This window comes from Pyrgilauda ruficollis, unplaced genomic scaffold, assembly GCF_017590135.1.
Source record: "Pyrgilauda ruficollis isolate IOZ18807 unplaced genomic scaffold, ASM1759013v1 scaffold169, whole genome shotgun sequence".
NCBI classification, from domain to species: domain Eukaryota; kingdom Metazoa; phylum Chordata; class Aves; order Passeriformes; family Passeridae; genus Pyrgilauda; species Pyrgilauda ruficollis.
The window spans coordinates 571,554-587,544 of NW_024515764.1; the positions used below are offsets into that span (position 1 = coordinate 571,554).

A 15,991-nucleotide genomic window follows, 5' to 3' on the forward strand; every position below is an offset into this window, starting at 1 on the left:
ACACAGGATACATCAGTCTCCTGTCACACCTGTCCCCTTCACACCAGTCTCCTGTCACACCTGTCCCCTCAATACTGTCCCCTCACACATCCCATGCCCTCACACCTGTCCCCTCAACGCTGTCCCCTCAGCACTGTCCCCTTCACCTGTGCCCTAAACACAGTCCCCTCATACCTGTCTCCTGAGCAATCTCCTCAGCATTATCCCCTCACACTACTCCCCTGTCCACTCACACCAGTCCCCTCTCACCAGTCCCCTCAGCACAGTCCCCTCAACAAAGTCCCCTCACACTAATTCCCTCACACCTGTCCCCTCAGCACAGTCCTCTCACACCAATTCCCTCACACCTGTCCCCTTACACCTGTCCCCTCACACCAATTCCCTCTCACCTGTCCCCTCACACTAATTCCCTCACACCAGTCCCCTCAGCACAGTCCCCTCACACCAATTCCCTCTCACCTGTCCCCTCACACCAATTCCCTCACACCTGTCCCCTCAGCACAGTCCCCTCACACCAATTCCCTCTCACCTGTCCCCTCAGCGCTGCCCCCTCACACCTGTGCCCCCCCCCCCCCGCTCCCCCAGCCGCCTCTCCCTGCCGCGCCGCGCTCCCATTGGCTGCAGGTGTTCCCCGCCGCCCCCCCCGCCCGCTCTGGTTGGCCGGGACGCTCCGGCTCCCCAGGTAACGGTTCCCGCTCTGCTATTGGCGGGGGGGAGGCGGGACTCGGGAGGGGATTGGCTCTCCATTGGCTGCGGCTCCCGCCCTCAGACCGCCATGTTGCCGCGGGCGCGGGGCGCTGAGCCTGGACAGCGGCTGAGGGGCGCCGGGGCCACCTGGGGCGGGACTTGAGGGGGCACCTGAGGGACAGCGCGGCTCCTCCGCCCGGCCGCCGCCGCCACCGCTCCCCGCCGGGGCACCGCCGGCAGCGAGGCAAAGTCCGCTTCGAAACTTCCTTGCGGGACTTTGAGCAACTTGAGGCCGCGGAGGTGTAGCCGGGCACGGCTCAGGGAGCGGCCGCTGCGCGCCGCGGGGCCCCTCTGTGTGGGGTGGGACCGCCGCGGTCGGAGCAGGTAGGAGTCCGGATGGTCCCGGTGGATACCGCTCCGTCCGGGGAACTGCCGGCGCCAGCTTGTCCCGAGCGACGGTGTCGCGTTCCGGCCGCTCCCCGCAGGCCGGGGCTGAGGGGGGACCCGGGGGGGCCGCGTGTTCCCCTGAGCCCTCCGGGAGGGTCGGGCCGAGGGTTCGGGAGTGTCCGCTCCCCCGGTACCTGTGGCCCGGCTTGCCCGGACAGCGGGGTTCGGGAGGTGTCTGGATACACACATTCGTGGGTGATGTGGTAGTTTGGAATAAACAGGATGTTTTGTCAGCCTCCAGTCATGAAGGTATGCTAAATTGCCCCTCGGAGCTCCTCTGCTGCTTCTCTTGGGTAAATTTGTAACTGGTAGTAATTGACTACAATGTTTTATTTACAGAAAAACTATTTTTAGTAGCTTGATTCTTTGGGAGAAAAGAGTAAGATGCTGTGTTGATGAATAAGTAAAAACTTCCGTGGAGTATTTCAGCCAGGAGGGAGCTGTTAGATGATTTTTAAGAAAACATCCTCGAATACTTGGGATATTTCTGTAAAGCTAAATTGTACAGGGTATTTTTAACCAGTCTTATTTAATTTCTGTGCAGGTCAATGATCTTACACATTTTCCTTTTGATTTTTGTGCTGTTCTATGTAAAGCTATTTGTGTTTCTAAAATTTGACTCAACTCATTTGTTTAGCAGTGTGTGTATATTCATCAATATTCTGGTTTTTTTATCTGTGCAGCTGGATTGAGAATCATCTGGAGCAGAAACACATTTCACATGTGAAGCTCTTCAGAATCTGTTATCTGTCTTGAATCAACTTATTTCTGCATACTTGTAATTTTATATAGCTGCTAAATACAGACCATGCCTAGCAGAATGGGCTCAAAAATTGATCTGAACAAAGACTTCATCAGAGTTAAAACACACTACAGTGGGTAAGTCAGTGTGTCCTTTCCTCTGTGTTGTGACCTGTCTATTTTTGAAGTGTATTGAGCAGGAGTTAGTGGTCTGACCTAGTGATAAAATAACCAGGGCTTTGGTGGATTTGTAATTAATGTCAGATCAGGCAGGTAAACTTCTGAGCTATTAAAATACCAGTCAGACTCCTGCAGCATGCTGATCAAGAAGAAAAGTTAATTTATTCTTCTCTCAGAAGGGAAAATGTGCATAACTGACAAACCCACAGTTATTGTGGGTTGATGGATTATTGATTCCCATGGTCACAGCCAGGTTAGATCCATCTCCTGCACCCAGATGCAGTTATTACATTTTATCCTGTCTATAATCAGGATGTCATGGTCCCTTATGACTTCACTCAGTTGACAGTAGAAACAGGAAGGTTTTATTGCAGCAACATGAAATTTGAGTTTTCAGGTATGTTTAATCTCATTGGCTTGCTGCCACTCTGAGGACCTTGTGAAATAGTGTTGCTTTAGTTTCTCCTGTCTTCCTTCAAGGCCTGAGTTTAAGGCATTTGAGGAATTAAATATTTGGCCCAAGTAGATCCTTAAAGTTGATTGGAAGAATTTAGACTGAGCTTGTTGGTATTTAATAAGTGACTTGAGTGATCTTTTCTGATGTTTTACTGCTAAATAAGTAAATGTAGCTACCAGTGTGCATGTGCTTACATTATGGTGTAGAAAAATGCTGTTTTAAATTAAATGTGATGTAGTTATGAAAGTCATGTCACAAATTTTATTTAAAACAAAATGCTTTCGTTTTAAACTTACCTACTTATCAATGCCATGTGGTTTGAGGTCCTGAGTTTAGAGTTCTAGAGCAGTTGAATTACTGTGGTAATGCAAGGGGAGAGCTGCCTCAGCTCTGTGGAGGAAGGCACTACAAGCACCAGTAGAACTGGGTGTAAGTAATTGGGGTGGCTTGCTGGCAGGTAGTGTTGATATAAAGTGAAAGGAGTGTGTGGAACTTGTCTGTGCACAGCTGGGAGAGTGATAATAATTGTGTCAATGTTAGAAGTCAAGTAATTATTATTACCATGTTTTACAATAAACTGCTGTAGTTTTTCCTGCAGCACTACATTCAGTCTTTTGCATGAGCTGTGAAGTCTGTAGAAATCAGTTTATGAACAGGAGTTCCAAGCTCTATGAGTTTTGTTTTGTTCTGCTGATCAAATTGTGTGAGGTAAAACTGACTCTTTTTGGCATTGTAGCTTCTATAACTGATCATCTCAGTATCTCCACTCAGCTTTTGAGCAAGTTTGACAGACTTCAGGAAATCATTGATGCTGGGCAACTTCAGAATTAGGGACTAACTGCTGAAATTAAAATAATAGTACAGATGCCATGTTGAAATGCCTGTTAGAAATCTGATCATGAGGAAGTTTAAAACATGTGAGTGTTGAGTGTATCTCTGGAGGCTGAGTATCTCAGGTATTCCTGTTTCTGGGTGTGACAGAGTTCCTAACATAGCACACTAGAAATCACTGCCAGGGTAGATTACAAAAGAAAAACTAAGTAACTGCAATAATGAACCAAGAATTACACAACTTGTCTCTCTAGTTTATACCTGGTTACTTGAAATCACTGGCACAGAGCAGTGGTGCAGTCTGCTTTGCTGTGTGCTACCTTGGCTCTGAGAGATGACATGTTTGATCTGTCACTGGAATTATTTCTCTTGCTGCAACTGCTCGTACAGAACTTACTGATCATTAGCTTTTCTTATTACTGGGTAGTGTCCAGTTTCAAATATATTTTTTAAAAGTGTCCCATGGGATTGTTTAGTGGCAAACAAGGAACGGTTTTTACTTCCCTGTGCCCTGACTACCTGATGTGGCTGTAGAGATGTTAAGATTAAATACAGTCAATCTCAAAGGCATGTGGACATCATGGATATGAAATTCATTAGTGTACTTATAGAATTACATCTGTTATAATAATTTTAATAATTCAAGGCTGATTAGTAGTTGCCAGTTTCATTTGGAGTTTACAGTGTGTGTAGTAGTGTTGTCTTACAGTGTATTTTCAGTTTTAGAATATTATTTAGATACTTGTGCAAGTGTGATTGTCCAAGGTTACCACAGCTCTACAGCTGCCTGATTCCACGAGTGGCTCGTGGTGGCAGTGCATTAAATAATGAGCTGCATTTGTTGGTGCCCTTGTCTTGGGGCAAGGCATTGCACCAGCCCTCAAACATGGCTGTGAGAACCAGTTTGGTCTCTTACTTTCATAAATGCATAAAACATGACTTCTTTGACAGGGAAATGTTCTTAAACTCAACCTCACCTGACAGCTCTCAGTGTAGTGGATGATATGGATGTACAGGTTGGCAGGCAGCATATGTATTTCTTTTGCTGTTGCTGTTATGAAGAATTATTAAGTTGCTGTTCTTTGAGAGTGCTACAAAGTATAGATTAAAGATACACTTGAAAAGGTAGCAGGGCTTTAATCTGAATTTGAAACAGTCCAGTTCTTTAAGGTGATTGTTTTAGAGCTTTGCTTATAGTAATTTTTCTCAGCAAAGGCAAAATGGCAAGTTATTAATGCATATCATTTAAACTGTAAGTTGTGGCATTTAAGTTTCTTATTTCAGTGTAGTACTGTTCAGCTGCTGACTGAAAGACATAAGTAGGCAGAATATATTGTATAACATTTTTTCTAAAATGACTTGTCACATAGTATGGAAATAGGAAAATCATCTCAGTCATGTTGGACAGCTTCTGATATATTTGCTGTATTGCACTAAGAGGGGAAAGAATTACACGTGCCAGTAGCCATTAGCTATCAAACAGTTTCCTAATTGTCCTCTGGAAGGTTTTGACAGCAGTGGAATTCTTTAAATTCATCTCCTGTTTCTTTTTGCACTTGTTTATTAATTGATTTCCCAGAGTCAGTTATTTGGAAAATATTTTAAAAGTAGTAGAAAGTCTTGTTTGTTGAATCAGATTTTGTTTTGTGTAATCTTTTTTCATTTTTCAGTATTTGACCTGCTTTGACAGGACTTGTGGACTTCCATTATATCAAAAGTTATTGTCACAAATTCCTGAGATAATGTATAGTTTACATAGAGAGTTCAGTATTGGGTTCATGTTCTCTAAACACTACAAAGGTAGAGTGCAAGATGCAGAATTTGAGTAAGATTTTACCTGAATTTTCCTGTAATTACATGTTTTGAAAATTCACCTAATCAAAGCTTCATCTCAAACAATATAGGGGATGTGAGATAAAGCCTCTGTTTTAAAGGATTTTACAATAATTGAGGGTTTTTTTATCTCCTGATGGAAGAAGCACTTGGATTTAAAAAAAAAAAATTATTATGAAAGCTTCTGGTTTGTTTTTTAACAACACTTCAAGCACTGATAATTATAATAAGGGAGCTTGGCTCACCCGAGTAAACATGCATTAAAGACAGGTAATTAACACATTTATTTCCTTCATACTGAAGTATTTTTAAGTTAAGCACTGTGAGGTGTAATCCTGCTGGCACAGTGGGAATGTTTTATATGAGGAATGCTCATGCTGTATGATTCTGCAGCTTGCTGTCCATAGGTGGAACTGTTGGAATATGCAGATATTTTCTGATAAAAGCTGATGTTTTCATCTTCTGCAGGGACATCCTGATAACAAACTTGGATGCATCAATGAGCTATGCTGAACTCTGTGATGAAGTGCATGAGATGTGTAACTTGGAACAGGAGCAGCCAATTACCCTCAAGTGGATTGATGATGAAGGTATTGGACTGAAATACTTCTCAGGGTTTGTTGTTCACTGTGGTACAGAGAAGGGGCATTGAGGAACTTGGATAAACAAATACACTGTGGAGTTTTTTTGTTTCTAAATACCTAACTACAGAACCCTGTCACAGAGCAAGGAGCTTGGAGAAATGAGAATTAAGACCTCAGGGTTGATTGTAGTAGCACCTGAATTCACTTCTACTGAAGCACCTTGCCAATGTCAGGGCCTGCAGAACTAGAACTGAATACAGAAAGGTGGAAAAATACCAGACTGGTTTAGCTAATAGTTTTAATGGTGTGTTTTGGTTTTTTAAATAGCTCTCTTAGCTGATAGAGTTGTTTGAGTAAATGGAATTTCAAAGTACTGACCTTGGAAGGAGGTAGCTGGTAGTCAAAGACTACTCAGCCCTTTTTAAGACACCAAGGACAAGTATTAATACTTCCAAATTTTACTCTATGTTTTAAATATAAGAAGGACAGAGACAACTGTACCAACCTCAGTTTAATGATAGTGTAATAAGAAGTAACCTGATCAGAAGGACATGGAAGATAATTACATTGCCTGTGCTTAGCTGGTTGAACTGCTAATAAAGGAAGATTATTGCAGGGAAGAAGAAAACCCCCTGAGTTTTGAGTTGGAGGATTCTAAGACATGAGTTCTGTTAAGTGTTTCTTGGTTGGGCTCTCTGTTGCATTGGCTTTTTGAAGCTTACTTAAATTAAAAAGAATTTATTTAGTCTCTGTTCTAGTAAGTATTTTCCTCTAGTCTTGGTTAAATACCTGTACAACCTTTTTCTGATTCCTGGGTCTGAGTGGTTGAGTTTCAGCCAATCTGCTGTGTTGGCTGTTACTGATCCTCCTGGGTTTTGTGAGTTATCCTATTTCTGCATGTGAGTGTTTCCACTTATTGCCACATGGAATTTAAGTTCATTTGACTGATTGCACAAACAGATGTTCTCTTTGAACTAACTAAAAGCAAACAATTGCCGATGGCTTAATGAATAAACAAAACCTACCAAGAGATGAAGAAAATAGATTTTCTGTTGGGCTTTTATAGTGTTTCTTTGTTTTTGACAAGATCCAAAAGGTTTGAACTATGAATAGCTCACTCATGAGAAAATCCTGTAAACATATAAGGAATATGGATTGTTGATTTGCAGTACAAATAATTCTTTTGTCTTTCATGTTGCATTATTACTGCATTTACAGATCATCAACAGCAGTAGCCTTCAAAGAGAGGTAGCTGGGCCCTGGATTCATAATTTTACAAAATAAGAACATTTTTTAAAAATAAGAAATTAAAGTTTAAATGTGGCTTGACACTGGTGTCATCACTTGGCCTGGATATCATCAGGTCACCTGTCACCCAAGGTGTGCTGCAGGAAGGTGGCTGTTCCACAAAGGGACAGGGGTTCAGAGTGACACCCTTGCTTCTTTGCTTGCTCTCAGTGCATTGTGACGTACTGTACTTCACGTGTGACTGGTTAAGTGGATTTATGGATTAATTATCCAGTTTTAACAAAAATAACTCTCCCAAGGTAATGCTGCTAATGTGACCACAAGCAGACATCAAGAAAATGGGGGGGATCTTTAGGCATATTGACTGTTGACTTTTATTTTCTTGTTATCCTATAGGATAGTTCTGTCTACTCAATTTTGTTGAAATTGGAAGGAATAATTGTGTTGTTCCATTTTGGCTTTGATCAAAATGCCAACTTAATATCAAGTGATTGAAAGAAAGGCAATACCTGAAGCTGGTACATTTTTTACTAATTGAAATTCTTCAGTGGTAAATTTGCCTGTCTGTTGCTTTTTTTGTTAGGTGACCCCTGTACCATCTCATCTCAGATGGAGCTGGAGGAAGCATTCCGTTTGTATTGCCAGAACAGAGATGAAGGACTGATCATTCATGGCAAGTATTGCACAGTTCAGGAACCCCTGTGTGCCTGATAATCCCAGCAGCTGCTTAAGTGGGAGCTTGGAGTGACTCCTTGCCTGTCCAATATCCTTTGTGTAGCTGCTGCCCTGGAGTTTGATGCTGAGGAAGGAACTGGAGCTCAAAGCTGAAACTGTGCAGGAGGCTTTGAGTTCAGCACTGCACAGATTTGTTCATGCCTTACTCCAGTATAAGCTCCTGAAAGCCTAGAACCAAATTTTGATTGCATAATTTCTCATGTAGAATTATTTAAAAGCTTCCAAAAACTGTTTGTGTGTAAGTACATTCAAGAATCAAGGAAAAAGTACTACTGAGAATCTTTTACCTTAAAAATCTAATGTTTTTGTTTTAGTTTTCCCAAGTACTCCAGAGAAACCCGGCATGCCTTGTCCAGGAGAAGATCGTGAGTACTAAAATGTTCTCCAATTCTAGCTAAATTTTTTTTTTGGTCACATGGAAAAGAAATATATTAAAGGATTTTCATGATCTAGTGCTACATACGTGTGTTTCTATTTTGTTTTCTTTAAAAAATGCAAAATGTTTTACATTTTGTCAACAGACACATTGCATAAATCAGTGTTGTAGCAGTGTTTTACTGTTTGTGAGTATTAATGCTGGTTTTTGTTGTTGATACTTTTGAAGGAAGAGACAACAGGATTTTAGATGTCTATTTGAATGTAGACCTTGGCTTTTTTTGTGGTTCTTTTGGTTTTTTAACTTTCAGGGAAAAGAAATGATGTGCTCAAGAGGGAGATAGAGCCATTTTTATAAAAAGGTTATTAATCTCTTTAAAAATAATCCTGTGAGAGGTAGATAAACCTCCAGAGGAAGGACACATAATTGATATGGTTTACCTGTATTTATAATAACCTGAACTGCACAGGGATAAAAGGATTAAATAGCTGTATAGTCAGCTCTCATTACAGAGGGGTGGCATCAGGACTTTAGTTCATATCTTGGTAAATGTTATGGAAAGGAATGGGAATAATTGGGTGCCAAAGGTACCAGATGATGCTTGGCTGCTCACAGGAGTATAAAGAAGAGCTAACTGAGGAATTTGAAGGACCTTTGCTCTTCTCTTTGAGAAATATGAGAGGAGATAAAACTAATTGCTGATAAGAGCAAGTAATACATACTAGGAGAAAAGTACTTGGTTGATCAGGATTTACACTGCCAGACTGGCTAAAGATGAGTAGTGCAGTGGTAATAGTTGTGAATGCTATTTTTAATCAGAGGAATTATGCTAACAAGTTATCTATTGAGAACTTCTATGAGGGTGGAGAGAGGTGAAATAAATACCAAAAAGTTAGAGTTCAAATATGATTTTCTACATTTTACTACATCTAACTACAGTAGATGAAAGGTTAACTGTAAACACCAGGTAAGTTTTCATGTTGACTAGGTTATCAAAATTGTCTTTTAGAAAGGAAAAAAATAAAGTAATTGTACAACATTAATTCCTCTAATTTTCTGAACAAGGACAGCAGATAAAGGCTCTTCTACTATGATTAGAAGAGTTAAAGAAATTATCCCTGAGACACCTAATTTAATGAACTCATTAAAGGTGTAGATATTCTAATAGGAAAGTTTTTTGTGTTAATTTGTTCGAAGTTTTAGTTCTCTCAAGCCACGAGATGAGCTGCAGAAAGCACAGCTGAGTGTGGCTCAGCTGACCTGGTTATTGTGTCTGTAGGGTATTTCTCCCTCTTTGGTTTTACAGGTCACGTTGAATCACACTCAGATTGTTTAAAAATCCTGTTTAGTTAGATGTGCTTGATAAGGGATCTCTGGTCAGGTTTCTCATGGTTTCATGAATTAATTTCATGCACATTACCTCTTTGCATCTGTGGGGCCTGCATGGAAATTGGGCCTTGTGGCCAAGGTATAACTAATTTTTGCAACAGACCTATTAAGATGTATTTAAATTGTAATTTAGCATAGACTAATACATTGAGTGTTGTTGCTTGTTAGCCACAGGCCCACAGCAAACATCTGCATTGCACTTGGGACTGTAAGGAAATGTTACTGGTGTTGGTGATACAATTTATTTAAGGGACTATTGATTTTGTCAGGACTGAAATACTTGCTTTGCTTTAGAAAATATTAATCCTGTTTCAATTTCTTACGTTGTTACAGTCTTTATCACTGTAGTTATGTTCATAGGAAAGCCCTTTAAAAGTGAGAATATTATGTAATATATGGATATGTTTTCTGGAGTATCATGTTTGCACTATAAAGGAGCTTATGAGTTTGCCTCAGGTTTTTTCCAGAGACAAATAAACAGTGAAGTAGTTGGTCTATCCAAAATGAGCTTCTACTTAAATTAGCAGTTCTAAGTGTGGATTGCTGGTTTGTTACAGAACTACAGACAGTTTGAAATGGAGTTTTTAAATAAAACTATTCAATTGTGAAATAATTGCATTTGCAATCTGTTGCTCAGATGTCTCCATGTTAGGTCATGGAGTGGCTCTTTCCAATAGTTTGTGGTCTTCTGAAGTGCAAATCTCTATTTCTGTAGGATTGTAGGGCTTTTCTTTCCAGCTCCTTCAGAACAATAATACTTCGGAAGAAGAGTGCAGGAATACAGACTGGAGGGTTTGCATTTATTATGTTTAATGATAGAGTTGCTACCTATCCTCACCTTTGTTAAACTGATACAGTTTTGAGATTGTACCAGCCAGCAAAGCTTGAAATAAAAGCCTGTAATCCATTAATGAAATAAACCACATGCCTTATATTTCAATTCCATTTGCATGACTTAAGGGAAGTTATTTCTGTGCTTGAAGAACCTTTGTTCTTATATTGATGTGGTGCTGTCTGTGAGACAGAATTTGCACAGTCTCCAGCATCTGCATTTGTATTGTCTCTGTATTCCTTTGCTCCTGAATTTCTGTGCTTGTTGTTGGAGCCAGCCCCAGCTCCCAGTGTAAGTGCCCAGCTGTGGTTACAAGCAGCCCCTGTCCCTGAGCTGGCTGTGCTGGCAGTGCTGCTGTGAGGTGACAGCGTTGCTGAAACGTCTCCCATCCCTTCCCAGACACTGAATGTGACCCCTCCCGGGCGTTCCCAGCATCTGCTGGACTGGAGCCTTGGGTGCTCGATCTGTGTTTCCTGATAAAGATGGCAGACTTTTAGACCAGTCTTGCATTTCACTTTTACTTTTTCAGTAGATGAGCAGTTCTTTCAGAATGGAATAAACAAGGTTGTTTCAGAGGCATTTGGTGTGTTCTCTCCTGTGCCTCAAGGTGCCAGCGCTCCTGACAGCGTGTGTGGATCCCAGCAGCTGATTGGCAGCTTTATAACTTAGTTATTGGAGTCTGAGCTTATTTACCCTGACAGATCTTGATCTGATTTATCACTCTTGGTGCTGCAGTGCATTGTGTAACACAGCACGTCCAGCTGAACAATTCCCATCGATTTGTAGGACTTCCCTAACGGAATTGCCGGCTTTATCAGAGAAATACTTGTTTTGGTGACTTCAGCTCCTTGACATCCATGCCATGTTTTAGTTGTGCCTCAGCTGCTAGCTACAGCCTCTCAAGGGAGCCAGTACCACCCGTGCCTGGATACATGAGGCAGAGATGTGAAAGGGAGAGACGGGGGTAACCAGTCTTCCATTAAATATTTGCTCTTAATGTTCGAGCTGATCCTGCCTATTGTCCTTGGTGTCTAATGGTATTCACACAGCGGCATCCGTGGAATAAAGGGAAAATGTTTCATTTCATACCTACTACATTGTAAAGAATTCCATGCTGAAGAGGCTAAAGAATAAAACCCAGTGAGTAATGCATGCTTTTTCTGTAGATTTTGTGTCATCATTGTGGTTGCTGTTGTGAGCGGCGGGCACTGACGCGGGCTGTGTGTACGTGTGCTGCAGGAGAGAAGAGAACTCAGCATTTTGGTTATGGTACAGTCGCTGTGCCTGCCACCCTCCTTTGCAGCCATGGATTGTTACAAATGCAGAGATTCCTGCTGCCTCTGTGCGTAGGGATGTGGCTGAGAGACCTCCTGGAAATACTGATAAAATTGCATTGAAAGGACTCCTGGGGAATGTATTTTAGGAGGAGAGGAACGGAAGAGTGAGTGATGCTGCTGCTGCTAATATTGGAGATTAATGAAGGAAATGTATCCCAAAAACCCTGACGGTATGTGCTCGGGGCCTGTTTATTGTAGGATTGCTGATGTAAAGGCTAACCATTTAGGGGCATCATTTTCTGAGGCCTTTTTGTTGAATTCTGCTTAGTGGCTTGTCATAGATGGCTGTTTTTAATTGTGAAATACTTGTTTTGAATTAAGGGTCACTTAGTTTCTAATATTGTCGGAATGAACTGTGCTAGTTCACTTCTGCTTTACAAATAGATCTGTCTATTTAATATTAAAATTCATCTTGGGTTTGGATAGCTAGTGCCAGCAAATTTTAGGGTTGTTTTGCTCTTTGCTTCGTTCAATAGGAGAATGCAGACTAGGAAACCTTTAAATTAATTAACAGAAGAGAATGAATATGTTTTAAATGTTTTAGCACGTACTACGTTAGTGTGATAGTTTTTATTATCTAATATTTCTGGCTCATTTTGCTGCCTTATTTTTCTGGTAATGATTACAGTGTGTTGTGCATGTCTCCTGTGCTCTTTGTTTATCTGCTCAGTATTTTAGCATTAGGTGTTTGGACTTCATTTTCCCCCCAAGCCATCTTTCTTGAAAATTTCATCACAGGCTTGAGTAAAGGTATTGTAGTAACCTAATTGTTGTTGTGGGCTCTTTATTTTAGGTATAGATATTTGATTTTGCTTTACGTCCTGCCTGGTACTGTGAAATAGCTTTAGAAGGCTTCTTGCTGGAGTAGTGTGGCCTGTAAATATTTTTCTAGCTCATAAGGCAGGTTTTTCCCTTCATTTGTTACTGTATTGGCAGCAGTGATTAGGTTATTCAGAGCACGTGAACCAATTTAATCCCCCAATGAAGAAAAGAACTATTGCCACCATAGAGACTGTTCTGAAGACATAGATTGGATTGCACTGGATAATTAGGCAATTTTGAAACTGCTAGTAACCCTCTCCTGGATTTTAGTAATTGAACTGGGGGGGAGGGAGGGACTGTACTATTTTAATTTAAGATATTTTTGCTTAGGATTTAAAAATAGCTGTGTCATAGTTTCTCAGGAATACCTGAAATCTCTTCCTCTGTCTTAACTGCACCACATTTGTATCAGATGTGACATATTTGAAAAAGAGACAGATTGTGAGGCAGCATAAGTTACTGAGAACAGAATTGTAGTTAAAGGTCTGGTTTGCTTATAATAATTTCATGATTAATAATTCTAAATAATCTTAACAGTTTTCTTAGCTATGAAATGTCCATTGAAGAATAAAGGGCTGGACCTTGCTTTTATAATTCAGGCATAAAATTATAAAGCAGAAGTCTGATTGTGGGATTTGAGATCTGCTCTTAATTAAAGGTGCTGGGTGTCATAGCAGATGTTTGTGTTACAATTTATAAACCATAGACTAAAACTACAATGGACTAGGGACTGCATGTGCTGATTTTTAAGGTGTCATAGCAAATAATCTGTGTTCTTTTTTCTTTATTCCACTTCCCCTCTCCTAGCTGTTACTCAGAATGTAGTATATTAAATGCAGAAAGGGTGTCACCTGGTTTCAGAAAGCTTCTCTTTGATGTAATGTCTAGTTCCTCTCCCTGTGTTATATCTCATATCTTCTTATAATTTGATAAATCCACTCTTGATATTCAGGCACTTGGGTAACTAAATGGGCAAGGAGGTGGTGAAGCTTTTTGATTTTGCTGGAATTAGTGAATATTTGTGAGCTTGCTAAACCCCAGTTAGGCCTGTGTGTTTCAGTTTTGGAAGAGCTGTTTAATTTGTAACCTCCTCATTTATACAGCCGAGGTTAATGATATATTATTATACTTGGGTTCTGTGTAATACTTTTGGAAATTAGTTTCTCTATGCAAGTTCTGTTTTTTTATGTTGAACTGAGCCACAGAATTCACAGCAGAGGCCTGCAGGGCAGGTACATGGGCTCTTCAGCATTGATTCCTGGATTTTGGAGTTGCTGTGAGAAACCAGATTGTGTGTGAGATTCCATTTGGAGTGGGGGGCACCAGGAGCAAACCTTGGGAGGCTCTGATAGCAGTTGTAGCCTCTGAGGGCTTGCAGTAGTACAAGTCTGGGGGATAAATAAAGCAAAAAGCAGCACATTTGAGGCTTGCTGACAGGGTGGCTCCCAGGAGAGGCACAGGAGAGCCCTGAGCACTGGCAGGCAGAGAAGGGTGAGCAGACTGTGCAGTTCATCCTGAAACCACATGGGGAAGGAGCTGCCATGGCAGTGGCAAAAGGAAAAACTGATCTCAGTATTGACCAGAAAATGCCTCATTTGTAACTCGAGTTCCATTGCTATTTCTTCTGCATCTGTTAGGGCTTGTCCTTGAATTGTTAGCTGGGGGCAGGTTTAAAAGGAAACCAGAAGCTATTTCAAGGCAGTACTCCAGGATTTTCATATGGCCTTTATTTTTACAATAAATTACTACTGCTGCTAATGCTGTTCTATACTTGTTCCAATAATTTAGGTTCTCATCTAGTGCTCTTCAGTAAAGCAGTGCAGGTGCCCTGTGACTGGCACAAGACTCCCTGTTCTTTACTTTGTTAACTCTGATACAAAGTTACCTAAGTTTAATTTCAATTTCATTCCAAGCACATGTTCTGGAAACTTTTGGTAGTTCTGTGATGATCAGCTTTGTGTGCAGTAGAGCACAAAGTAGAATTGTAATTGTAATTGTAGTAATACAAGTAGAATTGTCTTGGTAACTCTGAAATGAGGGGGAAATGGATGGGTGGGACAGGTCACAGCCAGTGGGATGTTTCAGTGCAAGAAGACAAGACTAGGACTTCAACTTAGAGAAAGACAATTGATCAAATATGCTAAAATTAATTTAAAAATCACATTTGGCATAGGATAAGATAAATTAGTTAACTGTTTTCTAAAGGACAAGAGGCCAGGGAAATCGGACTCTTCAAGCAAAATCTTCTACAATGTTTTCTCAGGGATTTGTCACTAGCTAGCTTTTTGGTTTTCCTTTGACCTTTTCAATAGACATGTCATAATTTGCTTTTTAAGATAAAAAAGACTAGGTGAAAACTAGATCTGACCAAGTTTTAACTGATGACACTTGAACCATGTGGATTCAGTTCCTTCTGATTGCTGTCTCACTCAGTTACAAGAACTGGATTTCCCTTTCAGTTACCCACAAGTATGAACTGCATGTGCTCAAAAGATGAAAATTTTCTTGAAAATGTGAGCTGTCAGCTCTAGGGTAAGACTCCCAGCAAGTCTTAAATCATGCAGGCTGCTGATGAGGTACAGCAGAACCAAATTCCTGCAGCAAACTTCATAGGTTGCTCCTCACTTTTTTGGTTGCTTTCTTCAGTGATTCCAGGGTGTACAAAAGACAGAGACTTTCTGTTATTAGGCTTTTATTTCTAGTAGAAAATATTGCTTCATGGATGTACTAAGACATAGAAGTTTGTTTAAGAACAAAACAGTGGCCTGAAAGTGGATGCAGATGCTACAGATTGCTTAAATGTTCAGAACTTCATTTTGCTGTACTTCAGTCCTAAGTTAGCTAAATTAAAGAATTAAATAATTTAAATAAGTACTGGCTCAGTACTCTTTCAGCTTGATCAAACATTTTATTGCAGGTCCTGAATGATGCTAATAGAACGTTAAATTCACTTTTCATTTTTGTAAATCTTCTAATGAAAGTGATTTTTATTTTGGGAAAATTAATGATGCAATCATCAAAAGAAGCCTTTGGACTTACTATTAACCATGCAAGGGAAGTTTGGTTTTGGGGTTTGTGTGACCAATGACTTTGTAACCAGAAGAGCCAACTGCACATCATGAAAGGCTGTGAATTGAAAATTGCTTAGAGGGTCCAGTTAGAGAAGGGAAAATATGAACCTTTTTTTCTTGCCTAAACAAAAATGTTCATCACCTTCAGAAGCATGGACTCACCACCAGTTGTCTTCTGACCCTTCTCATAATATTCTTTCAAATTAGAGCAGCATTTTATCCTGTGTCTGGGACAGCCTTGCAGACAGCAGAAGTGTCAGCACAAGAGGCTGAGGAGGGAAGGACATCAGCAGGTTGTGGTCACTGATGTGCTCAGAACCAGGACATGGTCACTGCTGGGGCAGCAGCCACTGACTGGATTTAGTGACCATTTCTTGAGTAACACTTGGTATATTTTGTTATTTTCAAGTACATCTGATAA

The 15,991-nt window shown here is 40.7% G+C and overlaps 1 protein-coding gene across 2 annotated transcripts in view; it reads left to right on the plus strand.

Annotated features, from left to right (window-relative positions):
* The first annotated feature begins 772 nt into the window (after window positions 1-772).
* PRKCZ (protein kinase C zeta) overlaps window positions 773-15,991 on the plus strand; it is a 41,455-nt gene continuing 26,236 nt past the window's right edge. For both annotated transcript variants that reach the window (XM_041463627.1, XM_041463628.1), the window contains exons 1-5: window positions 773-1,071; window positions 1,818-2,013; window positions 5,645-5,766; window positions 7,592-7,681; window positions 8,058-8,108. In XM_041463627.1, the coding sequence (XP_041319561.1) occupies window positions 1,943-2,013; window positions 5,645-5,766; window positions 7,592-7,681; window positions 8,058-8,108 (334 nt within the window). In that variant the 5' untranslated portion in view covers window positions 773-1,071; window positions 1,818-1,942. The remainder of the gene's footprint in view (window positions 1,072-1,817; window positions 2,014-5,644; window positions 5,767-7,591; window positions 7,682-8,057; window positions 8,109-15,991) is intronic.